Consider the following 15,028-nt stretch of genomic DNA (forward strand, 5'->3'; position numbering starts at 1 on the left):
TCCTGCCACGACTTTCATTTTACCATACCGGTTGTTGCGGTAGCTGCACGTACCGATGATAGACCGTATGCGTATTCACAAAATGATCATATGATCCTTCTTCAAGTATGCTTTCGCTCCGTTACCTTTCCGAGTTTTTGCCTGTCATTTCGAAACTCATCCTTCATCATTAAGCCTCGGCTCTTCCTATCAGCCAACTTGAATCAACGTTGCTATTCTGCAGCCCCAGACGGCCACGTCTTCGTTCGAGCCTACCAACTCTGCATCAAATTTCCCAGAGTGCTATAAATGCACCATCACTGGAGGTCATGTAACTCGACACCAGATGCGATTCTGATGCATATCATACGTTCGTTTGAATTCAAGCGATATACATCCGACATTATTTCCCTACTTGACGCGGGATCTTCGTTGTATATATAAGCTTGGTATGGCGAATGTGCGAACTCACCCTCACCAGTAACCAATGTGTAGTCACCTTGCTTTCCTTACAACCTTAGTCCTCGTGGCATCTGTCCAAGCTGGACCGAGGGCGTACCCTCGTCAAGGTGAATCCAGTCTGGATGTATGTTCGAGGTATAACTGACAGCTTGCACAGCGGCTGCCACGACGGCTGCTAGTGCTTCTGCAGCGACTGCCACTTCGACGACTCCGCTACATTCCGCCGCTCGTGCAGCTGGGAAGCTTTACTTTGGTTCTGCAACTGACAATCCAGAACTCACCGACCAGCCATATGTCGCTATTCTCAGTCAGTCAAGCATGTTTGGGCAAATCACCCCCGGAAATAGTATGAAATGGGTATGTTCTACAATTTTCTCCGCTTCTGCAGTTTTTTATTCATCTTTCGCAGGACGCGACCGAGCCTGAAAGGGGGGTTTTCACTTTCGCGGCGGGCGATGTTATTGCAGACCTCGCAGCCTCCAACGGTCAACTCCTCCGTGGCCACAACTGTGTGTGGTACAATCAGCTGCCGAGCTGGGTATCCTCCGGTGGGTTTGACAACGCGACGCTTACGGAGATCGTTGCGACACATTGCGGTACAGTAGTAGGACATTATGCTGGACAAACGTACGTCATTGTTTTTTTTTTGGTAATTGATACTAATCAACATTTTCAGATGTAAGAATCCATACTTTCGATCTTCAGAATAAGATTTTATTGATGAATGATGAAATCTAGATTCGTGGGACATCATCAACGAGCCGTTCAACGACGATGGGACCTGGCGCTCGGATGTTTTCTACAACACCATGGGCGAGTCTTTCGTCCCTGTCGCACTGAACGCTGCGCGTGCGGCGGACCCAAAGACTAAACTTTACGTGCGTCCAATTGATCCTCAGTCCTTGTCAACTGACTTTCGTCACGACAGATCAATGACTACAACATCGAGGGCACTGGTGCTAAATCCACCGCCATGGTCAACCTCGTCAAATCCCTCAAGGCTCAAGGCGTCCCTATTGACGGTATCGGCATCCAATGCCACCTGATCGTCGGAGAGGTTCCCAGCACTCTCAAAGAGAATTTTGAGCAGTTCACTGCCCTTGGCGTGGAAATCGCTATTACGGAGCTGGATATTCGGATGACTCTTCCGTCAACCACTGCCCTGTTGGCTCAACAACAGGCGGATTATGAGACAGTCATCTCAACATGTACAGAAGTAGAGGGATGCATCGGCGTGACGGTTTGGGATTACACTGATAAATATTCATGGATTCCTTCGACATTCCCTGGACAGGCAAGTTGTGGTTCTTTCCTTTACAATTGGAATTATTTATATTCTTTACAGGGAGCCGCATGTCCGTGGGACGCCAATTTGGTCACAAAGCCGGCTTATGACGGTATCGTGCAAGGATTTGAGTCCTGTTGAATCAAGTCGAATGACTAGAGTCACGAAAGAGATGTTCGGAAAATGGTCAAATGGTCTCAGGGTCACTAATTCCAGAATGTTCCGTTCCCTGTAGAATCTAACCCAAACGATGTTTTAATAACGGAACTTCTTTTCGACTAATTTACGCTGCTAGATCGACAACACTTACATGAAACTCTTCAAAACCTCTCGATCCGGATTTTGTCCCAAGTCACGGTCCCGGAAGGGCTGGTCCCAAAGCGTTTCATGCGTCATAGGCCATTCGATAATGGATTCATCCAAACTGCATTGATGCTTGTCTGCGTGAGAGAAGGGGAGATGATATACTGTATGTGGGGAAGAAACCCTGAAGTGGGCGTTACTGTCAGGAAGGAAAGAAACTTGAAGACGGACCTGAAGTTACGCGTTACCGTTTCTGATATAAGCAACAAAAGTAGGTGGCATTGACATTTTATGGTAAAATTTCTGAACTTGGTTAGGCAGTAACGAAAAACTTGGAAACAAAGCCATCGTTATGCGTTGCGCAAGGCCAAGTAAGCAACGAAACGAGTCCAGCATTACGCGTTACGGTTTCTACCCTACAGTCACGTACAATATTGGATATCACACGATGAACATTCGAGTACAGTACTTGCTTCAATGCTTGGACTTTATTCTGAGAGCAACGAGCCGCTCGCTCCTTCTAAGTCAACCGACTTCGAAATTCTTCCCATGGTTTCAAATCGCCTTCGCATATTGACTTTTCCTGTAAAAAGAAGGCCACAACTCGGAGCTCGATTATCAAGTCTGACAACGGGAAACAGCGGGACAAGCGACGGCAGTTACCTAGGAGGGTGCAAAGATTTACTCCAATCTATCTGCATAGATTAATGCTTCCGCCAGAACAGAGCGCGCCTTAATCACGCATTTGAAAGGCATGGGAAAACTATGCATAAAAGCTAGAATAGACGGCAATCCACGCGGTATTCAGTGCGAAATAGCGGCCAGGACATATACTAAGGAAATATCGGTACAGAGGCTAGATGGCTAGATGGAAGTATTTCAAACGCATCGTCTTCCGAATCCAAACGCGGCTATTGGTTCAGGCTGAGGTTCTTTCCAGTCCTCGGACATGAACCGGTCGGGATTGAAGACCAATGGGTTAGGATAGTCCCTTTCGTCATGAGGTATGGTCCTACACCGAGTTTCAATCTGAGCCTTGGATGTTATACCCTGGCACCAAATAAAAACACACCAAACATTACCGATAACGGTCGCACCTACAAGGAGTATAAGGACACTGAAAAAGAAAACCGCAGTCGAAACATACCCGCAAGAATATAATGACCTCTGTAAACATCCCCTTTAATGCTGCGATGGGCAATGCCTAGACTGAAGGATATAAACTAAAGTGACTTTGTATATCTGAAAATATATACCCCTTGGAAGAACAGGATTCCATCGCAGCGCTTCCAACAGGATGGCATCAACGTCGGGCAGCTGCGGACGGTCGTCGAATGTTAGAAGCCAAATGTAACCAACCACAACGTCCAGCTCGGCTTAAGCCTTGGCTTGTACCTCGGGGTAAAGCACAAATGCGAGTATTGCGGAGAGGACGACGGAAACGGTCTTTTCAGCAATAAGAGAGACTTCAGTAAATGAGGCACAAAGGTGAAAACATGCGGTGTCAACGCCTGCTTACCAAGATATAAGATCAGATGTCCGAAAAGAAAAACCAAATAGTACCTACCGGCGAAGGCTACCCCAGCTGTATTCCGGATAATTTCAAGCTGTGTCACATTCTCGGACGTGCCGGTCTCTTTCATCTTTTTCAGATTTACAGAGACAAATGAAGACGGTGCGAGACCATTAACCTTGGGTGTGAAATATAGAGTTAACGAAATTGAATGAGCAGATGCGAATGACGTACCAGTGATTCTAAAGCATATTTAAAAGGACCTTCTTTCATATCCTCGACATCCTTTCTCCACACGTCTGCGAGGCTCACGAACTTTGCACCAAGAATCCATCCTTCATAAGCTTTTAACGTGAACCTGATAAGTGAAATATGGATAAACTCACGTGGGAAATCAGGAATGTAGTCAACGAGAAAGCTCCCCACGTTCCCAATGATGCGAATACTTTCCAGGCTCCGATCCACTAACTCCACAAATCGATTACCATTTGGATTTCCAACATATCCATAGACAGTTTTCATGATGATTGAGCCAGAATGGCTAGAAGAAGGTCACCAGTTTCTAAGAACACATTGTTGGTATAAGTCCAGCTTACTGGCGAACATGGCGAACAAGTGCATCGGGAGATTTATGCAACTGTTGTAGACAGATGTTGCTCTCATTTCCACGGAATAGTAAGCCGGAACTGCACGGGGTTGAAAATATTGGTGAAACATCCGCCGATGTATCCTATGAAAGGAGTCAGTCAATATCCAAGAAATAACATTGCGAATGCATGAACCTTCACCAGTCAGAATATCTCATTAAACCTAGGTTGAGTCCTCATCCCGACAAATGTATCATGGTGAAATCTGCATGGCTTTACCAGTTCTGAAGGTTATGGGTAGTATCTATCTCCCATACCTGGTCTATCGGAATAGTTTCTGGAACGCCTTTCGAATAGATCTGCTGCTGCTTGGGCGGAGTTCAATACAACCGTCGGATTTCCGGGAGTATCTAGATACAAGACGTCGCCGTAGATGGTAGCCCATCGAGCATAAGTGATCCACGGGTACTCTGTAGATATATTCCAGAGGTTTCCTATGAGTGGGAGTCCTTTGGGGCCGGGAGGGAGAGGTACACATCGACGTTTACGCGAGAGGTAAAACAAGCAATATAACAATAGGACACCAGATGCAAGCAGGAGAGACGAGTTCATAGGGAAAGGATTACCGTGGTAACACAGCTGACTTGCCTATCTTAAGGTGCGATTTTTCGTAAGCCACCTATGTAGAATCCATATCTCCTCTCTAAGCTCACTGTCTTCTCCATAAATATGCCTAAGGAAGAGCATATGATAGATAAGGATGACAAAGAACTGACATAAGCATGTGCGGGTGGAGCGTCGACTCACAGAAATGAGGATGTTGAGGTCTGATCAGGAAGTCGAATAGATATGGAAAGAACTGGTCGCGATACTACATCTCCTCTTGGATTCCAGAGTGTAGGCCATGTCAGCCATGTTTTTTATATGTGTCCCCGATTGTAATATTGTAGGCACAGGGCACGCTGAAGGAAACTGGAGTATCATTTCCACAAGTTCGTCCACTATTGAATGCGATGGGAGAGTGAAGAGTGACGTTAAGTTATCAGCTAGACTCATTCAGTGTGAACCTCGAAAGTATAAACGGGTACAAACGGTCTGCTTCCTCGACGCTGGTGGCGGGATAAAGAAGGCGGCCTGGGAATCTGGGATGAGCCCGAGGTCTGCGATGTTCCGTACTCTGCTCACACCAGTTTACCATTGTCTTCCCGGACCGCCGCAAAACCGATGGTCGGCAAAGTGTACTACTGAGCGCTGAAGACCTCAGGAGTGGTGAAGTAGGGGGTCATTATCTATTTTAAGGTCCGACACCCCTAGTATTCGCTACCTGCCAAGTGTTATTTAGTGCCAAAGATCTAAGTGGTGCGTTTCCAATTTTATAGCAGACCAGAACTTGACTTGGTAAATTTCCATTTCGCTTGGATCTACTTAACCTCTGGCAGGAATACCGAGTGGTTAGAAAACAGGCCATTCAGACCTACACGCGTGCCTCAGTGTACTTCGTTCCGTTGTGGCACACGGCGGGTTCCCTCAAGGCATCTACCTCCAGTCCACAGTCGGGATGTGTTGACGTTTACCCTCAGTTAGCCAGTCATCCCCCCTTGACGCATGGGTGCTTACGCTTAGTAACGAACAACGCATTTTTAGACATAAATTTCCACACGGTGCTCAAGACGCTCGAAAACCGTTACTCCTGTTTCGAATCTATCAACGCTTTCGCCTGAGTGGAACGCACCGTGATCTTGCATTTGAAGGGCACCGGAAAGCTAGGGTGAAATTCAGTATGGAGCATTGGATGTCAAAGGTAGAAGACCTACCTCAGAAAGCCATCTGTATATGTATTACTTGGTTCAACGATAGAACCTTCGGAGTCTACAGCTTTGGTAAACGACAAAGTCGATGCCATAGATGCGATGGCAATCCAAGCGGTATTCAATGCGAGATGACGACCGGGACAGATCCTGAGATAATACTAGCAAAGAGGAGGATTGGATAGTATGATATCAAACGCACCGTCTTCCAAAACCAAAAGCGGCTGTGGGTTCAGGTTGGAGTTCTTTCCCATTGCCGGGCATGAATCGGTCGGGATCGAAGACCAGTGGGTTAGGATAGTCTTTTTCGTCATGAAGAATGGCCCTACACCGCGTCAACCTGAGGCTTGGATATTATACACTGACACCAAATAAACACACCAGACGTTACCGATGACGGTCGCGCCTATCAGGGTGATATACATAGACTGATAAAGAAAACGTAGTCGAGCCATACGTACCGGCAGGAATATAATAACCTCTATACACATCCTCTTTCACACTACGATGAGCAGCACCTAAATCAAAAGCTATGGATTTCAGTAATTGCGGATATGAAAATACATACCCAATGGCACAACGGGATTCCATCTCAGTGCTTCCAATAGAATAGCTTCAATATATGGCAGCTGCGGGCGGTCATCGAAATTTGGTAGTCTGAGGGGACCGACCACAGCGTCCAATTCGGCTTGGGCTTTAGCTTGTACCTCGGGGTAAAGAAGAAAAGCCAGTATCGCAGAAAGAACAGCCGACACAGTCTTTTTAGCAATAAGAGTTTAAACAGGGCACAATGGGCGGCAACCTACAGTGTCAGCTCCCGCTAACCAAAAGATCAAAATTTTTTAAACAAGAAACACCAACTGTAACCTACCGGCAAAGGCTACCGCAGCGGTATTCTGGATGACTTCAAGGTGTGTCGCTTTCTCGGGGACGCCAATATTTTTCATCTTTGTTAAATTTTCAGAGACGAAGGAAGGCGACGTCACGCCACTGGCCTTGGTCCGGGGTCAATGCGACCAATGTTGATGATGACTATGTGAAGACATACCAATGAATCTAAGGCATATTTAAAAGGACCTTTTTTCATGTCCTCGACATCTTGTCTCCAGGCGTCCGCAAGGTTCATGAACTTTGTACCGGGAAACCATCCTGTATGCAACAGTTAGGTTTAACGTGAATCCGATGGTTAAAAAAGCATAAACTCACGCGGAAGGTATTTCAAACTGGGGATGTAGTCAACGAGAAAAGTTCCTACGTTTCCACTGATGCGAAGACTTTCCATAGCCCGATCCACCAACCCCACAAATTGATCGCCATTTGGATCCACATGATATCCGTAGATGGTTTTCATAATGATGGAGCCGGCATGACTAGATGGGAGTTAGTATCCAAGAACATCATGTTGCCAGTACGTACTGGCGAACATGGTGAGAAAACGCATCGGGATATTCATGCAACTGGTGTAGCAAGGTCAACGTCGCCTCCATCTGTACAGGATAGTACGCCGGAACTGCACGGAGCTGGAAGTATTCGTGAAACATTCGGCGATGCTTTCTATGGAGAGATACTAGACAATATCAACAAAGAATATGGTTGTACTGACCTCCACCGGTTTGAATATCTCATGAAGGTTAAGAAATCCCCCCAACCCGACAACTGTACCATGGTAAAATCTGCACGGTTTTACCAGGTCTGAAAGTTATGGGTAGTATCTATCTCCCATACCTGGTCTATCGGAATAGTTTCTGGAACGCCTTTCGAATAGATCTGCTGCTGCTTGGGCGGAGTTCAATACAACCGTCGGATTTCCGGGAGTATCTAGATACAAGACGTCGCCGTAGATGGTAGCCCATCGAGCATAAGTGATCCACGGGTACTCTGTGGGTATATCCCAGAGGTTTCCTATGAGTGGGAGTCCTTTGGGGCCGGGAGGGAGAGGTACACGTCGACGTTTACGCGAGAGGTGGAACAAGCAGTACAAGAATAGGACACTGGATGCAAGAGACGCTAGCAGGAGAGACGAGGTCATGGGGGAAGTATCACAGTTGGTCCCTCTACTGTCATTCTTAAGTCGCACCTTTCCGTCTCCGCCCCCTATGATCTTCACAAATGGGTATGAAGCAGACCAGGTGATAGTCTGGGATCGAACGTGTGAATCGGTTCATGTCCTTGCACCCATTATGTGACATCTGACAGTGATAACGCTACTGAAACCTGATGACGGAAGTAGCTAGTGTGATAAATGGTAGCGAACATCGGTTTGCTAGTCACCTTGTACAAAGGAAGGATGAGGAAACGATACCATCCGAGGAATGTGCGAACCTATAGACATCCGAGTTGAAGCCAAGAGTATCATTTACCCGGTATGATATCGATGGTGATATCGAAGAAGGATGTTTGAATCAGCTGGACACTTGAAGTAATCGTTCAAGTCGGTAAACCCTGAGGAAACGGGTGCAAACGAAGCTGGGGTTGGGGAGATTGACAGGAGAAACGGTGGCGCAGCGAGGTGGAACGCAGAATATATCCTGGCGGTGTAGCTATTCGAACGGCAGAATTCGACGCGTGCAGTCAGGTTGTAATAGGATCGATTAATTCGGTTTCATTCTCGCTGTCTAGTATAATATGTTGGGATTATACCGAGAGACGGACCATCCAGCCTTCCTTATCTGGCAATTTTACCTCGGATAGTGCTGTCCCCCAAAGTGTTATTGATAACGTACAAGACGGTAGTTGGGATACTCACTAGGCTAAAATGAGGAGCGGTCCTTTGAAAGGATGATACTCTACGGTACTGCATCAGATTGTAATGATATATACAGGCACCCAGATATCTTGCTGGTAGACATGAATTGAAATCCGTATCGAAGGATATATGCCAGTTGCGGCCTAGTGTCGCGCCTATGAGATGTTGCAGTCCACTTTTCCGGATGAAAGGGAGGATGGACAGGGATCTAGGCGTAGGATGGTGGTGGTAATAAAAGTGAAAGGGACGGTGGGTCAAAGGTGACGTCACTCAGAATGACCCTCCTTCCCAAACTGCGTCACGGCGCCAAGGTGCTCATCCTCGACTCGTCCTTTAATCCACCGACACTTGCCCACCTCGCTCTCGCCCGTTGCGGCAATGACTACGACGCCCGTATCCTCATGCTCTCCACCACCAATGCGGACAAGAAGATTGCGCCTGGGGACGCCAGTCTTGCACAGCGTCAAAGCATGATGGGGCGCCTGGGGTTCCATATTGCGGTCATCGATGAGGCGACATTTGTAGGCAAGGCACGGAGGCTACATGCAGAGATGCCGAGCGGGACGTGGGATTTCGTGATGGGGTGGGACACGGTGGAGAGGGTGTTTGCAGAGAGGTACTATACGGGGAAGGATATGATTGCTGAACTGAAAGGATTCTTCTTCGAGAGTCGTGCGAGGATCGTGTATGCGCCGAGGGCGGGAGCTGGTGGGATTGACGTCTGGAGGGCGGTGGAAGGGGTCGGGGCGAGAGAAAAGATGGTGCAGGCGGCCATCTTGGACGAGTTTGTGGCGTACAGTTCGACTGGGGTGAGGAATGCTATAAAGTCTGGTGATGTGACATGGCGGGACAAGGTGCCGGCAGTTATTGCAGAGTATATAGACAAGGAGGGTTTGTATACTACTACTATGGTGTAAAAGTACTCTTTGGGGGGATCGAAATACCTCTCCAGTGTCTGCGGGTTATTCACGTGACTAATGACTACCCAGAAGGGCCGAGTAAAGTAAAAGATCTGAATGCTGATGTATGACTACGAGCAGCACTATGCGCCCGCCAGCGACTTTTATGCGCTGCTCCCTCCGCAACGCAAGGATGCTCTCACAAAGGCTACACGCGATCTCATGGCTCTAGAGCCCCCTCCTTCCCCTTCAAATCATTCACTCAACCAGCCTCCTCAACCACCACCACCAAAACGATTTAGACCTACCCCACCCCCCCTTGTAGCTGCAAAATCAACCCTCCTTAGCCCATCCCAGAAAAAGGCAAACCATATCCAGAGCGAGCAAAAGCGGCGGGCCAACATTCGCCGTGGCTACGAGGCACTCTGCCAAACCGTCCCTGCTCTGCGCGAGGCCATCAGACAAGAGCAGGCCACCATGTCAAACGACTCCAGAGGTGAGGTGAAGCGTCGACGTCGGGGCAGACAGGGGGGGAGCGGTGGGGAAGTGAGCGCCGACGGACGAGCAGGTCCTCGGAGTGAGAACGTCGTTTTATGCAAGAGTATGTCATCCGTATTACCTCTCCTTCTTTGCCTCTGACGGACCTCTATCCAGCCATCGAGTACATCCATGCCCTCGCCGCTGAGCGTGAGGCCCTTCTTGCTCGCCTTCATTATGCCAATTCTCGCCTCCCGACGCCGTTACCACCGCCGCCCAATGCGCTTTGGGAACGGACATGGACAGATGGCGATTCCCGAGATGACGACGAGTCTGATGAGTATGCATATGGCCCTTTGTCCTCGTCTCCCTGCTGACCGTTTTTCAGATCCGATTAAGGGCTATTTATTCATTGTACCATCAGTTCATACCATATGCAATCCATGTCGATTCCATTCATCTTCACCACTCTCTTTCAGCACTCTCTTTCAATCTACCCCGTTCTAGTGAGATCCGAGGTGTCTTGCTCCGGCCTCCACTCTAAACCTTGAATACTAACTATCAGCACTGCTCCCCTTCTTGCAGACTATCGCTTCCAACTCGCTCCGGACTTTACTTTTCCATCAGGTTTCTCGTCGCCATCGATTATTCCCTCATCTCCACATTTCTTCCAACCCTTACCACTCCATGTGCTATCACCCGCCAATCTTACCGGACCAATTCCGCTACTCCCACGTCCGCCCTATTTGGTTCACTCTACAGCCAACCTCGTCCTACCAGCATGAGCCGTGCTTACACTTGACACGCTTCTACGACGACACGAGGGGGGAGGAAATATTCGCACAGTATCCAGCGGCATCGGAGCTTGAGACACAAGTAGGTGGCTGCATTGACATGTAGAGGCAAGCGACCAAGTATCTTGTTTAATGTTAAATAATTTGACGCGATATAAAAGCTAATGTCCGCAAACGCGTGATGTCACGCGGCAAAACTTTGATTCCAAGTATGCATTCACATTATCCTTAAATACCTTTGATTCCTAAATCCTCCGCTATGATCACCGCAGCCTTCTCCCCAATGATTAGCGCCGTATTATATGTATTCGCTCCAACATTCGACGGCGCGATACTCATGTCAGCTACTTTGAGATTCTGCACCCCATAGACGTTCAGACGCGCATCGACGACCCCATTTTGGGCCCGAGGCTTCATTGCACATGTCCCGAGCTGCCATGCATGAGATTAGATATTCATTACTGTGCTTCAAGACTCACAGAATGCCAAGTGGTTTGCACTAACATGATCGTTGCTCAAGTATCAACTAAAGACAGAAAATAAAAACTGACCATTTAAACGATGGTACATGTCAATCGCCTCGTCGTCTTCATCCGTGTACCTGATATCAGCCGCCGAGATCGCTACTGGTCCTTGCGCTTCGCCGTCCACAGCCGCTTCGCTCCCTTCAGCGAATCGAGGATGTCCCGGCCCGAAACATCCGCGATAGGCTTCCATGCGTCGGGCAAGCTCTCTAGCATGCTTGTATGCCCATCTCAAAGTGGCCAGGTCCGCGGGACTTCCAGGGGCTGGATCATGCACCACAACACGCAAATGGTGGATAAAACGTACTCGTCGAGGAACCCGGTCTCCAATTCGAGAGGGGCGTACGGGTTGAGGCCGGCTTGTATGTGCACTCGGCCTGTGGAGACAGGGTACTCCTTTGAGCTGTCAGATCGCAGCAACCACATGTAAAAACACATTTCTTACCGTGTAGTAAGCCATAGAGAAGAACTTGCGCTCCGGTTGTCGTGGGGGATCAAGGGCGACGTAACTTCAAAACAACCTTAGTTGCAGGGTGTGTGGAGGCACCCCAGTACCTACGCAGATAACGGTCCAATCCAAACCACGGGTTTATCTGGAGCGTTCACGAAAAAGTCGTTCCATCGCTTGGTGAATGTAGGTTCAAGGATCTTCAAATCACTTTCACTAGGCCTGAGCTTGGCCCCGGCATCAAGGCCACTGGGAAGAATTCAGCGGGCAGAAGCAAAGCAAAGACAGAATACCAACTTGGTTGCCATCAAGCCCTTTCCATCTTTCTTCCATTGTTCAGCATACTCTGCTACTGGAAATTCTCAGACAGATTAGAAAACGGGGTAATTAGGGCACATACAAGCAGGGCCATCGTGGAATATATCATCCAGGGTGTCGATTGTCTCATCCGCGTAATAAGGAACGAAGAGACAATTATGATCTGCAGTAATTCCGTAAGCATGTATTCCAATACTCCAAGTCGAAGCTACCATTATAGTTCTCCCCCACTCCCGGAAGGTCAACAATCTGTGCTATATCGTTCTTGTGCAAAACTCCACTGGCTCCGATTCCCGATCTGTTTGGGACCAGCGTAAGTGGTCTGCAGGACCAGAACTTAATGATTACCTTTCCAAAATGGACGGAGATCCAAAGGCCCCAGCAGAAACCACGACGAGACGCGAGGCAATCGCTAGCCGAACCGTACCTTCTAGTATGGCCGCAGCACCAACAACTTCATCGGCATACTCTACACCAACAGCACTTCCTTCGCTGAAGATCCCAAGCTCAAGATCACCGCGGTATTAACGTCAAGTGCACAGGACTCTTACTCGAAAACGACTCGTACAACTCGTTGCCTGTCCAGTATTTTCAAGTTTCGGTTATGCTCCTGGTTATAGATAAAATGGTGTGCGGCATCAGACCGTGTTCCAAACGCCGGGTCGATGCACCTGATATTTTCAGTGATGTCGATTACAATTGAGGGTCAAGAAATAAACTGACTTTTGCCAAGGCTGTACATGGTGGCTATTAACAAAATCTCAAAGGAACAAGATGCGATACGCACACCATACCGATTGCACGACTCGAAATCATTGGGATCACCAGTGAAACCACGGCCCGAGTCGTACTTTGCAGCCACCGCAAGATATTGTTTTCCAAAATCGCCCGCGATATTCTCCGTTGAGATATTGATAGGACCACCGGTACCGTGAGTCGAACTGGAAGCGCTGTCTGGATAGTTTTCCACCTCGAGACGGCATCAAAACCCAACTAGAAAAACAAGTTGAAGACTAACTTTCCTCGCCAAGGGAATCAAGTCACTTGAGCCCCACCCGGAGTTTCCGCATTTTTCCCAGTCATCAAAGTCTGATGCAGCTGCACGCGTATACATAAGGACTGCCCAAAATGGCGTAAGTATCAGCGCCAATCGTGAAATTAAACCGTTACAGTTGACACCTGACCCTCCCCCCACGCATTTAGCAGACGGAACAACGGGAGACCGACCCGCGATAGCCTCGCTAGGCTTCCCCACATGAAACGTGAAGACTTCTTTTTGTTCAGCCAAATTGCGGAAGTACCGAGCTGGCTGGACGTGATCTTGGGCGTTGCGGATGTGAGGCCCTGCTTCGAGAATCTAGGAAAGCGGGGGCTGAGTGATAAGAAGAAGGAAAGGACGGAAGGAGGGTTACTAGGATCTTGAGTGAGGGATCGGCAGCAGCGAGGCGTCTGGAAACAAACTGTGAATGCTTGTAGACTAAGAGTACTATAGATAGAGGCTCACCCAGCTGTTACGCATGCACTTGTGCCGCCTGTTAAATAACCATTTAAGAATCTGTCACCGACCGGTAGAAACCTACTGACCTCCAGCGAAGATGATGTCGTATTTCTGGGACATTTCGACGGTACGGAGGCTCAAGGCAAAGGCATCAGCTACATATATCTCCCGTTTGCTGACCGGCAGCTGACCTATCCGCATGATGGGGGTTCTTATTTGGATATCAAAGATCGATATCACGGCATGTTCTGAACTCCAAACGTTATTGTTACAACACTAGGAAAGTATCCTGAGCGCTCCGAGAATCTTTACATGCAGGATGGATGACCTTATAGAGTACATTCGCGAGGTGTCACGGCTAGAGTTTTGTCGGAGGCAATGGCAAGAGCAGAATATAACAACAATTGAGCATTAGATAGAAGGTGCAATTTTTCCTTGAAGTTGCCACTTCCAACCGAAGGATAGTTTAAAACAAGAGCTTCTGGGGATGAGGGGTCGTTGGTCGTACTGCTGTTTGGTATAGCATAAAGCAGGATATGAGCATCAGGAAACCAAGACCAACTTGAACATTGGGTTTTCGTGTCAAATGAGAGCCCAGCTCCAGTGAAGAATGACAGCGTTATAGTCCTCTTCGTCATGAAGTATGGCCCTACACCGAGCTTCAATCTGAGCCTTGGATGTTATACACTGACATCAAATAAAAATACACCAATCATTACCGATAACGGTCGCGCCTACAAGAAGCATAAGGACACACTGAAAAAGAAAACCGCAGTCGAAACATACCCGCAGGAATATAATGACCTTTGTAAACATCCTCTTAAGCAATAAGACACCAGATGCAAGAGATGCTAGCGGGAGAGTTGAGGTTATTGTTCGTAGGCGTCACGCAGTTGATTTCTCCTTTTCCCATTCTTTAAGTCCTCTCTTCCGTGAGCCAAAATCCTGGAATTCTGTAAACAACAGCCTTCGTGTTCGATCCCAGACTACAACGAGAGGTCAAAAGAATACTGGGAAACCATTACTACATGTCGGAAAGCAGGAAGATAACTGTGTCCCGGATATACATGGGTGGAGTGATCATCATCTTGGTCGTTGGCGGTCACAGGAGTAGATCTGACACCCTCTGCCTGACATCTCATGGGTTAAGGGCAGTAATAGAAATCTTTAGAGCGGGCCCAATGGCGAAAAAACTTCGCCTCTTCCTCCTGAGATGTGCTTCCCCAGCCCCAGATACTTCATTTTTACGGCGGCAGTCTTTACCATCTCTTTGACCAGTTATTTACTCTTCAGCGACATTCAGTATGAGCCCAAATTGATCGACTCTGCACGCGATTCCACTTGCGCCATAACATCGCAATAGCTTCGACGTTCGGATTTTACCATG

At 48.0% G+C, this 15,028-nt stretch overlaps 5 protein-coding genes across 5 annotated transcripts; 2 read left to right on the plus strand and 3 right to left on the minus strand.

Annotated features, from left to right (window-relative positions):
* Nucleotides 1-466: 466 nt before the first annotated feature.
* On the plus strand, nucleotides 467-1,867 carry BT62DRAFT_978115 (endo-1,4-beta xylanase; the record flags this gene model as incomplete). The annotated part of the gene is made up of 7 exons (XM_043189322.1): nucleotides 467-548; nucleotides 590-798; nucleotides 851-1,068; nucleotides 1,118-1,119; nucleotides 1,180-1,319; nucleotides 1,370-1,735; nucleotides 1,787-1,867. 7 exons carry the CDS (start codon nucleotides 467-469, stop codon nucleotides 1,865-1,867), a joined length of 1,098 nt encoding a protein of 365 aa, XP_043044787.1.
* A 1,041-nt stretch (nucleotides 1,868-2,908) lies between these two features.
* Nucleotides 2,909-4,741, minus strand: BT62DRAFT_916332 (cytochrome P450; the record flags this gene model as incomplete). Its single annotated transcript, XM_043183982.1, has 11 exons — nucleotides 2,909-3,041; nucleotides 3,102-3,126; nucleotides 3,177-3,233; nucleotides 3,286-3,346; nucleotides 3,425-3,540; nucleotides 3,597-3,720; nucleotides 3,777-3,886; nucleotides 3,929-4,083; nucleotides 4,139-4,272; nucleotides 4,409-4,413; nucleotides 4,447-4,741. The coding sequence occupies 11 exons, from the start codon at nucleotides 4,739-4,741 to the stop codon at nucleotides 2,909-2,911; spliced, it is 1,215 nt and encodes a 404-aa protein (XP_043044788.1).
* Nucleotides 4,742-5,813: 1,072 nt separating this feature from the next.
* Nucleotides 5,814-7,966, minus strand: BT62DRAFT_978122 (cytochrome P450; the record flags this gene model as incomplete). Its single annotated transcript, XM_043189323.1, has 13 exons — nucleotides 5,814-5,892; nucleotides 5,944-6,087; nucleotides 6,140-6,262; nucleotides 6,319-6,343; nucleotides 6,399-6,455; nucleotides 6,506-6,695; nucleotides 6,720-6,739; nucleotides 6,809-6,932; nucleotides 6,986-7,086; nucleotides 7,144-7,307; nucleotides 7,354-7,491; nucleotides 7,541-7,610; nucleotides 7,663-7,966. 13 exons carry the CDS (start codon nucleotides 7,964-7,966, stop codon nucleotides 5,814-5,816), a joined length of 1,539 nt encoding a protein of 512 aa, XP_043044789.1.
* A 992-nt stretch (nucleotides 7,967-8,958) lies between these two features.
* Nucleotides 8,959-10,436, plus strand: BT62DRAFT_916334 (Nucleotidylyl transferase; the record flags this gene model as incomplete). Its single annotated transcript, XM_043183983.1, has 4 exons — nucleotides 8,959-9,574; nucleotides 9,604-9,686; nucleotides 9,724-10,183; nucleotides 10,237-10,436. 4 exons carry the CDS (start codon nucleotides 8,959-8,961, stop codon nucleotides 10,434-10,436), a joined length of 1,359 nt encoding a protein of 452 aa, XP_043044790.1.
* A 645-nt stretch (nucleotides 10,437-11,081) lies between these two features.
* On the minus strand, nucleotides 11,082-13,761 carry BT62DRAFT_978123 (alcohol oxidase; the record flags this gene model as incomplete). The annotated part of the gene is made up of 17 exons (XM_043189324.1): nucleotides 11,082-11,285; nucleotides 11,333-11,352; nucleotides 11,405-11,631; nucleotides 11,685-11,773; nucleotides 11,823-11,886; nucleotides 11,937-12,074; nucleotides 12,123-12,169; nucleotides 12,206-12,306; nucleotides 12,356-12,441; nucleotides 12,492-12,635; nucleotides 12,695-12,814; nucleotides 12,938-13,113; nucleotides 13,162-13,262; nucleotides 13,314-13,500; nucleotides 13,556-13,592; nucleotides 13,648-13,675; nucleotides 13,728-13,761. The coding sequence occupies 17 exons, from the start codon at nucleotides 13,759-13,761 to the stop codon at nucleotides 11,082-11,084; spliced, it is 1,803 nt and encodes a 600-aa protein (XP_043044791.1).
* Nucleotides 13,762-15,028: the final 1,267 nt, after the last annotated feature.

This window comes from Guyanagaster necrorhizus, assembly GCF_019112545.1.
Source record: "Guyanagaster necrorhizus MCA 3950 unplaced genomic scaffold BT62scaffold_3, whole genome shotgun sequence".
NCBI classification, from domain to species: domain Eukaryota; kingdom Fungi; phylum Basidiomycota; class Agaricomycetes; order Agaricales; family Physalacriaceae; genus Guyanagaster; species Guyanagaster necrorhizus.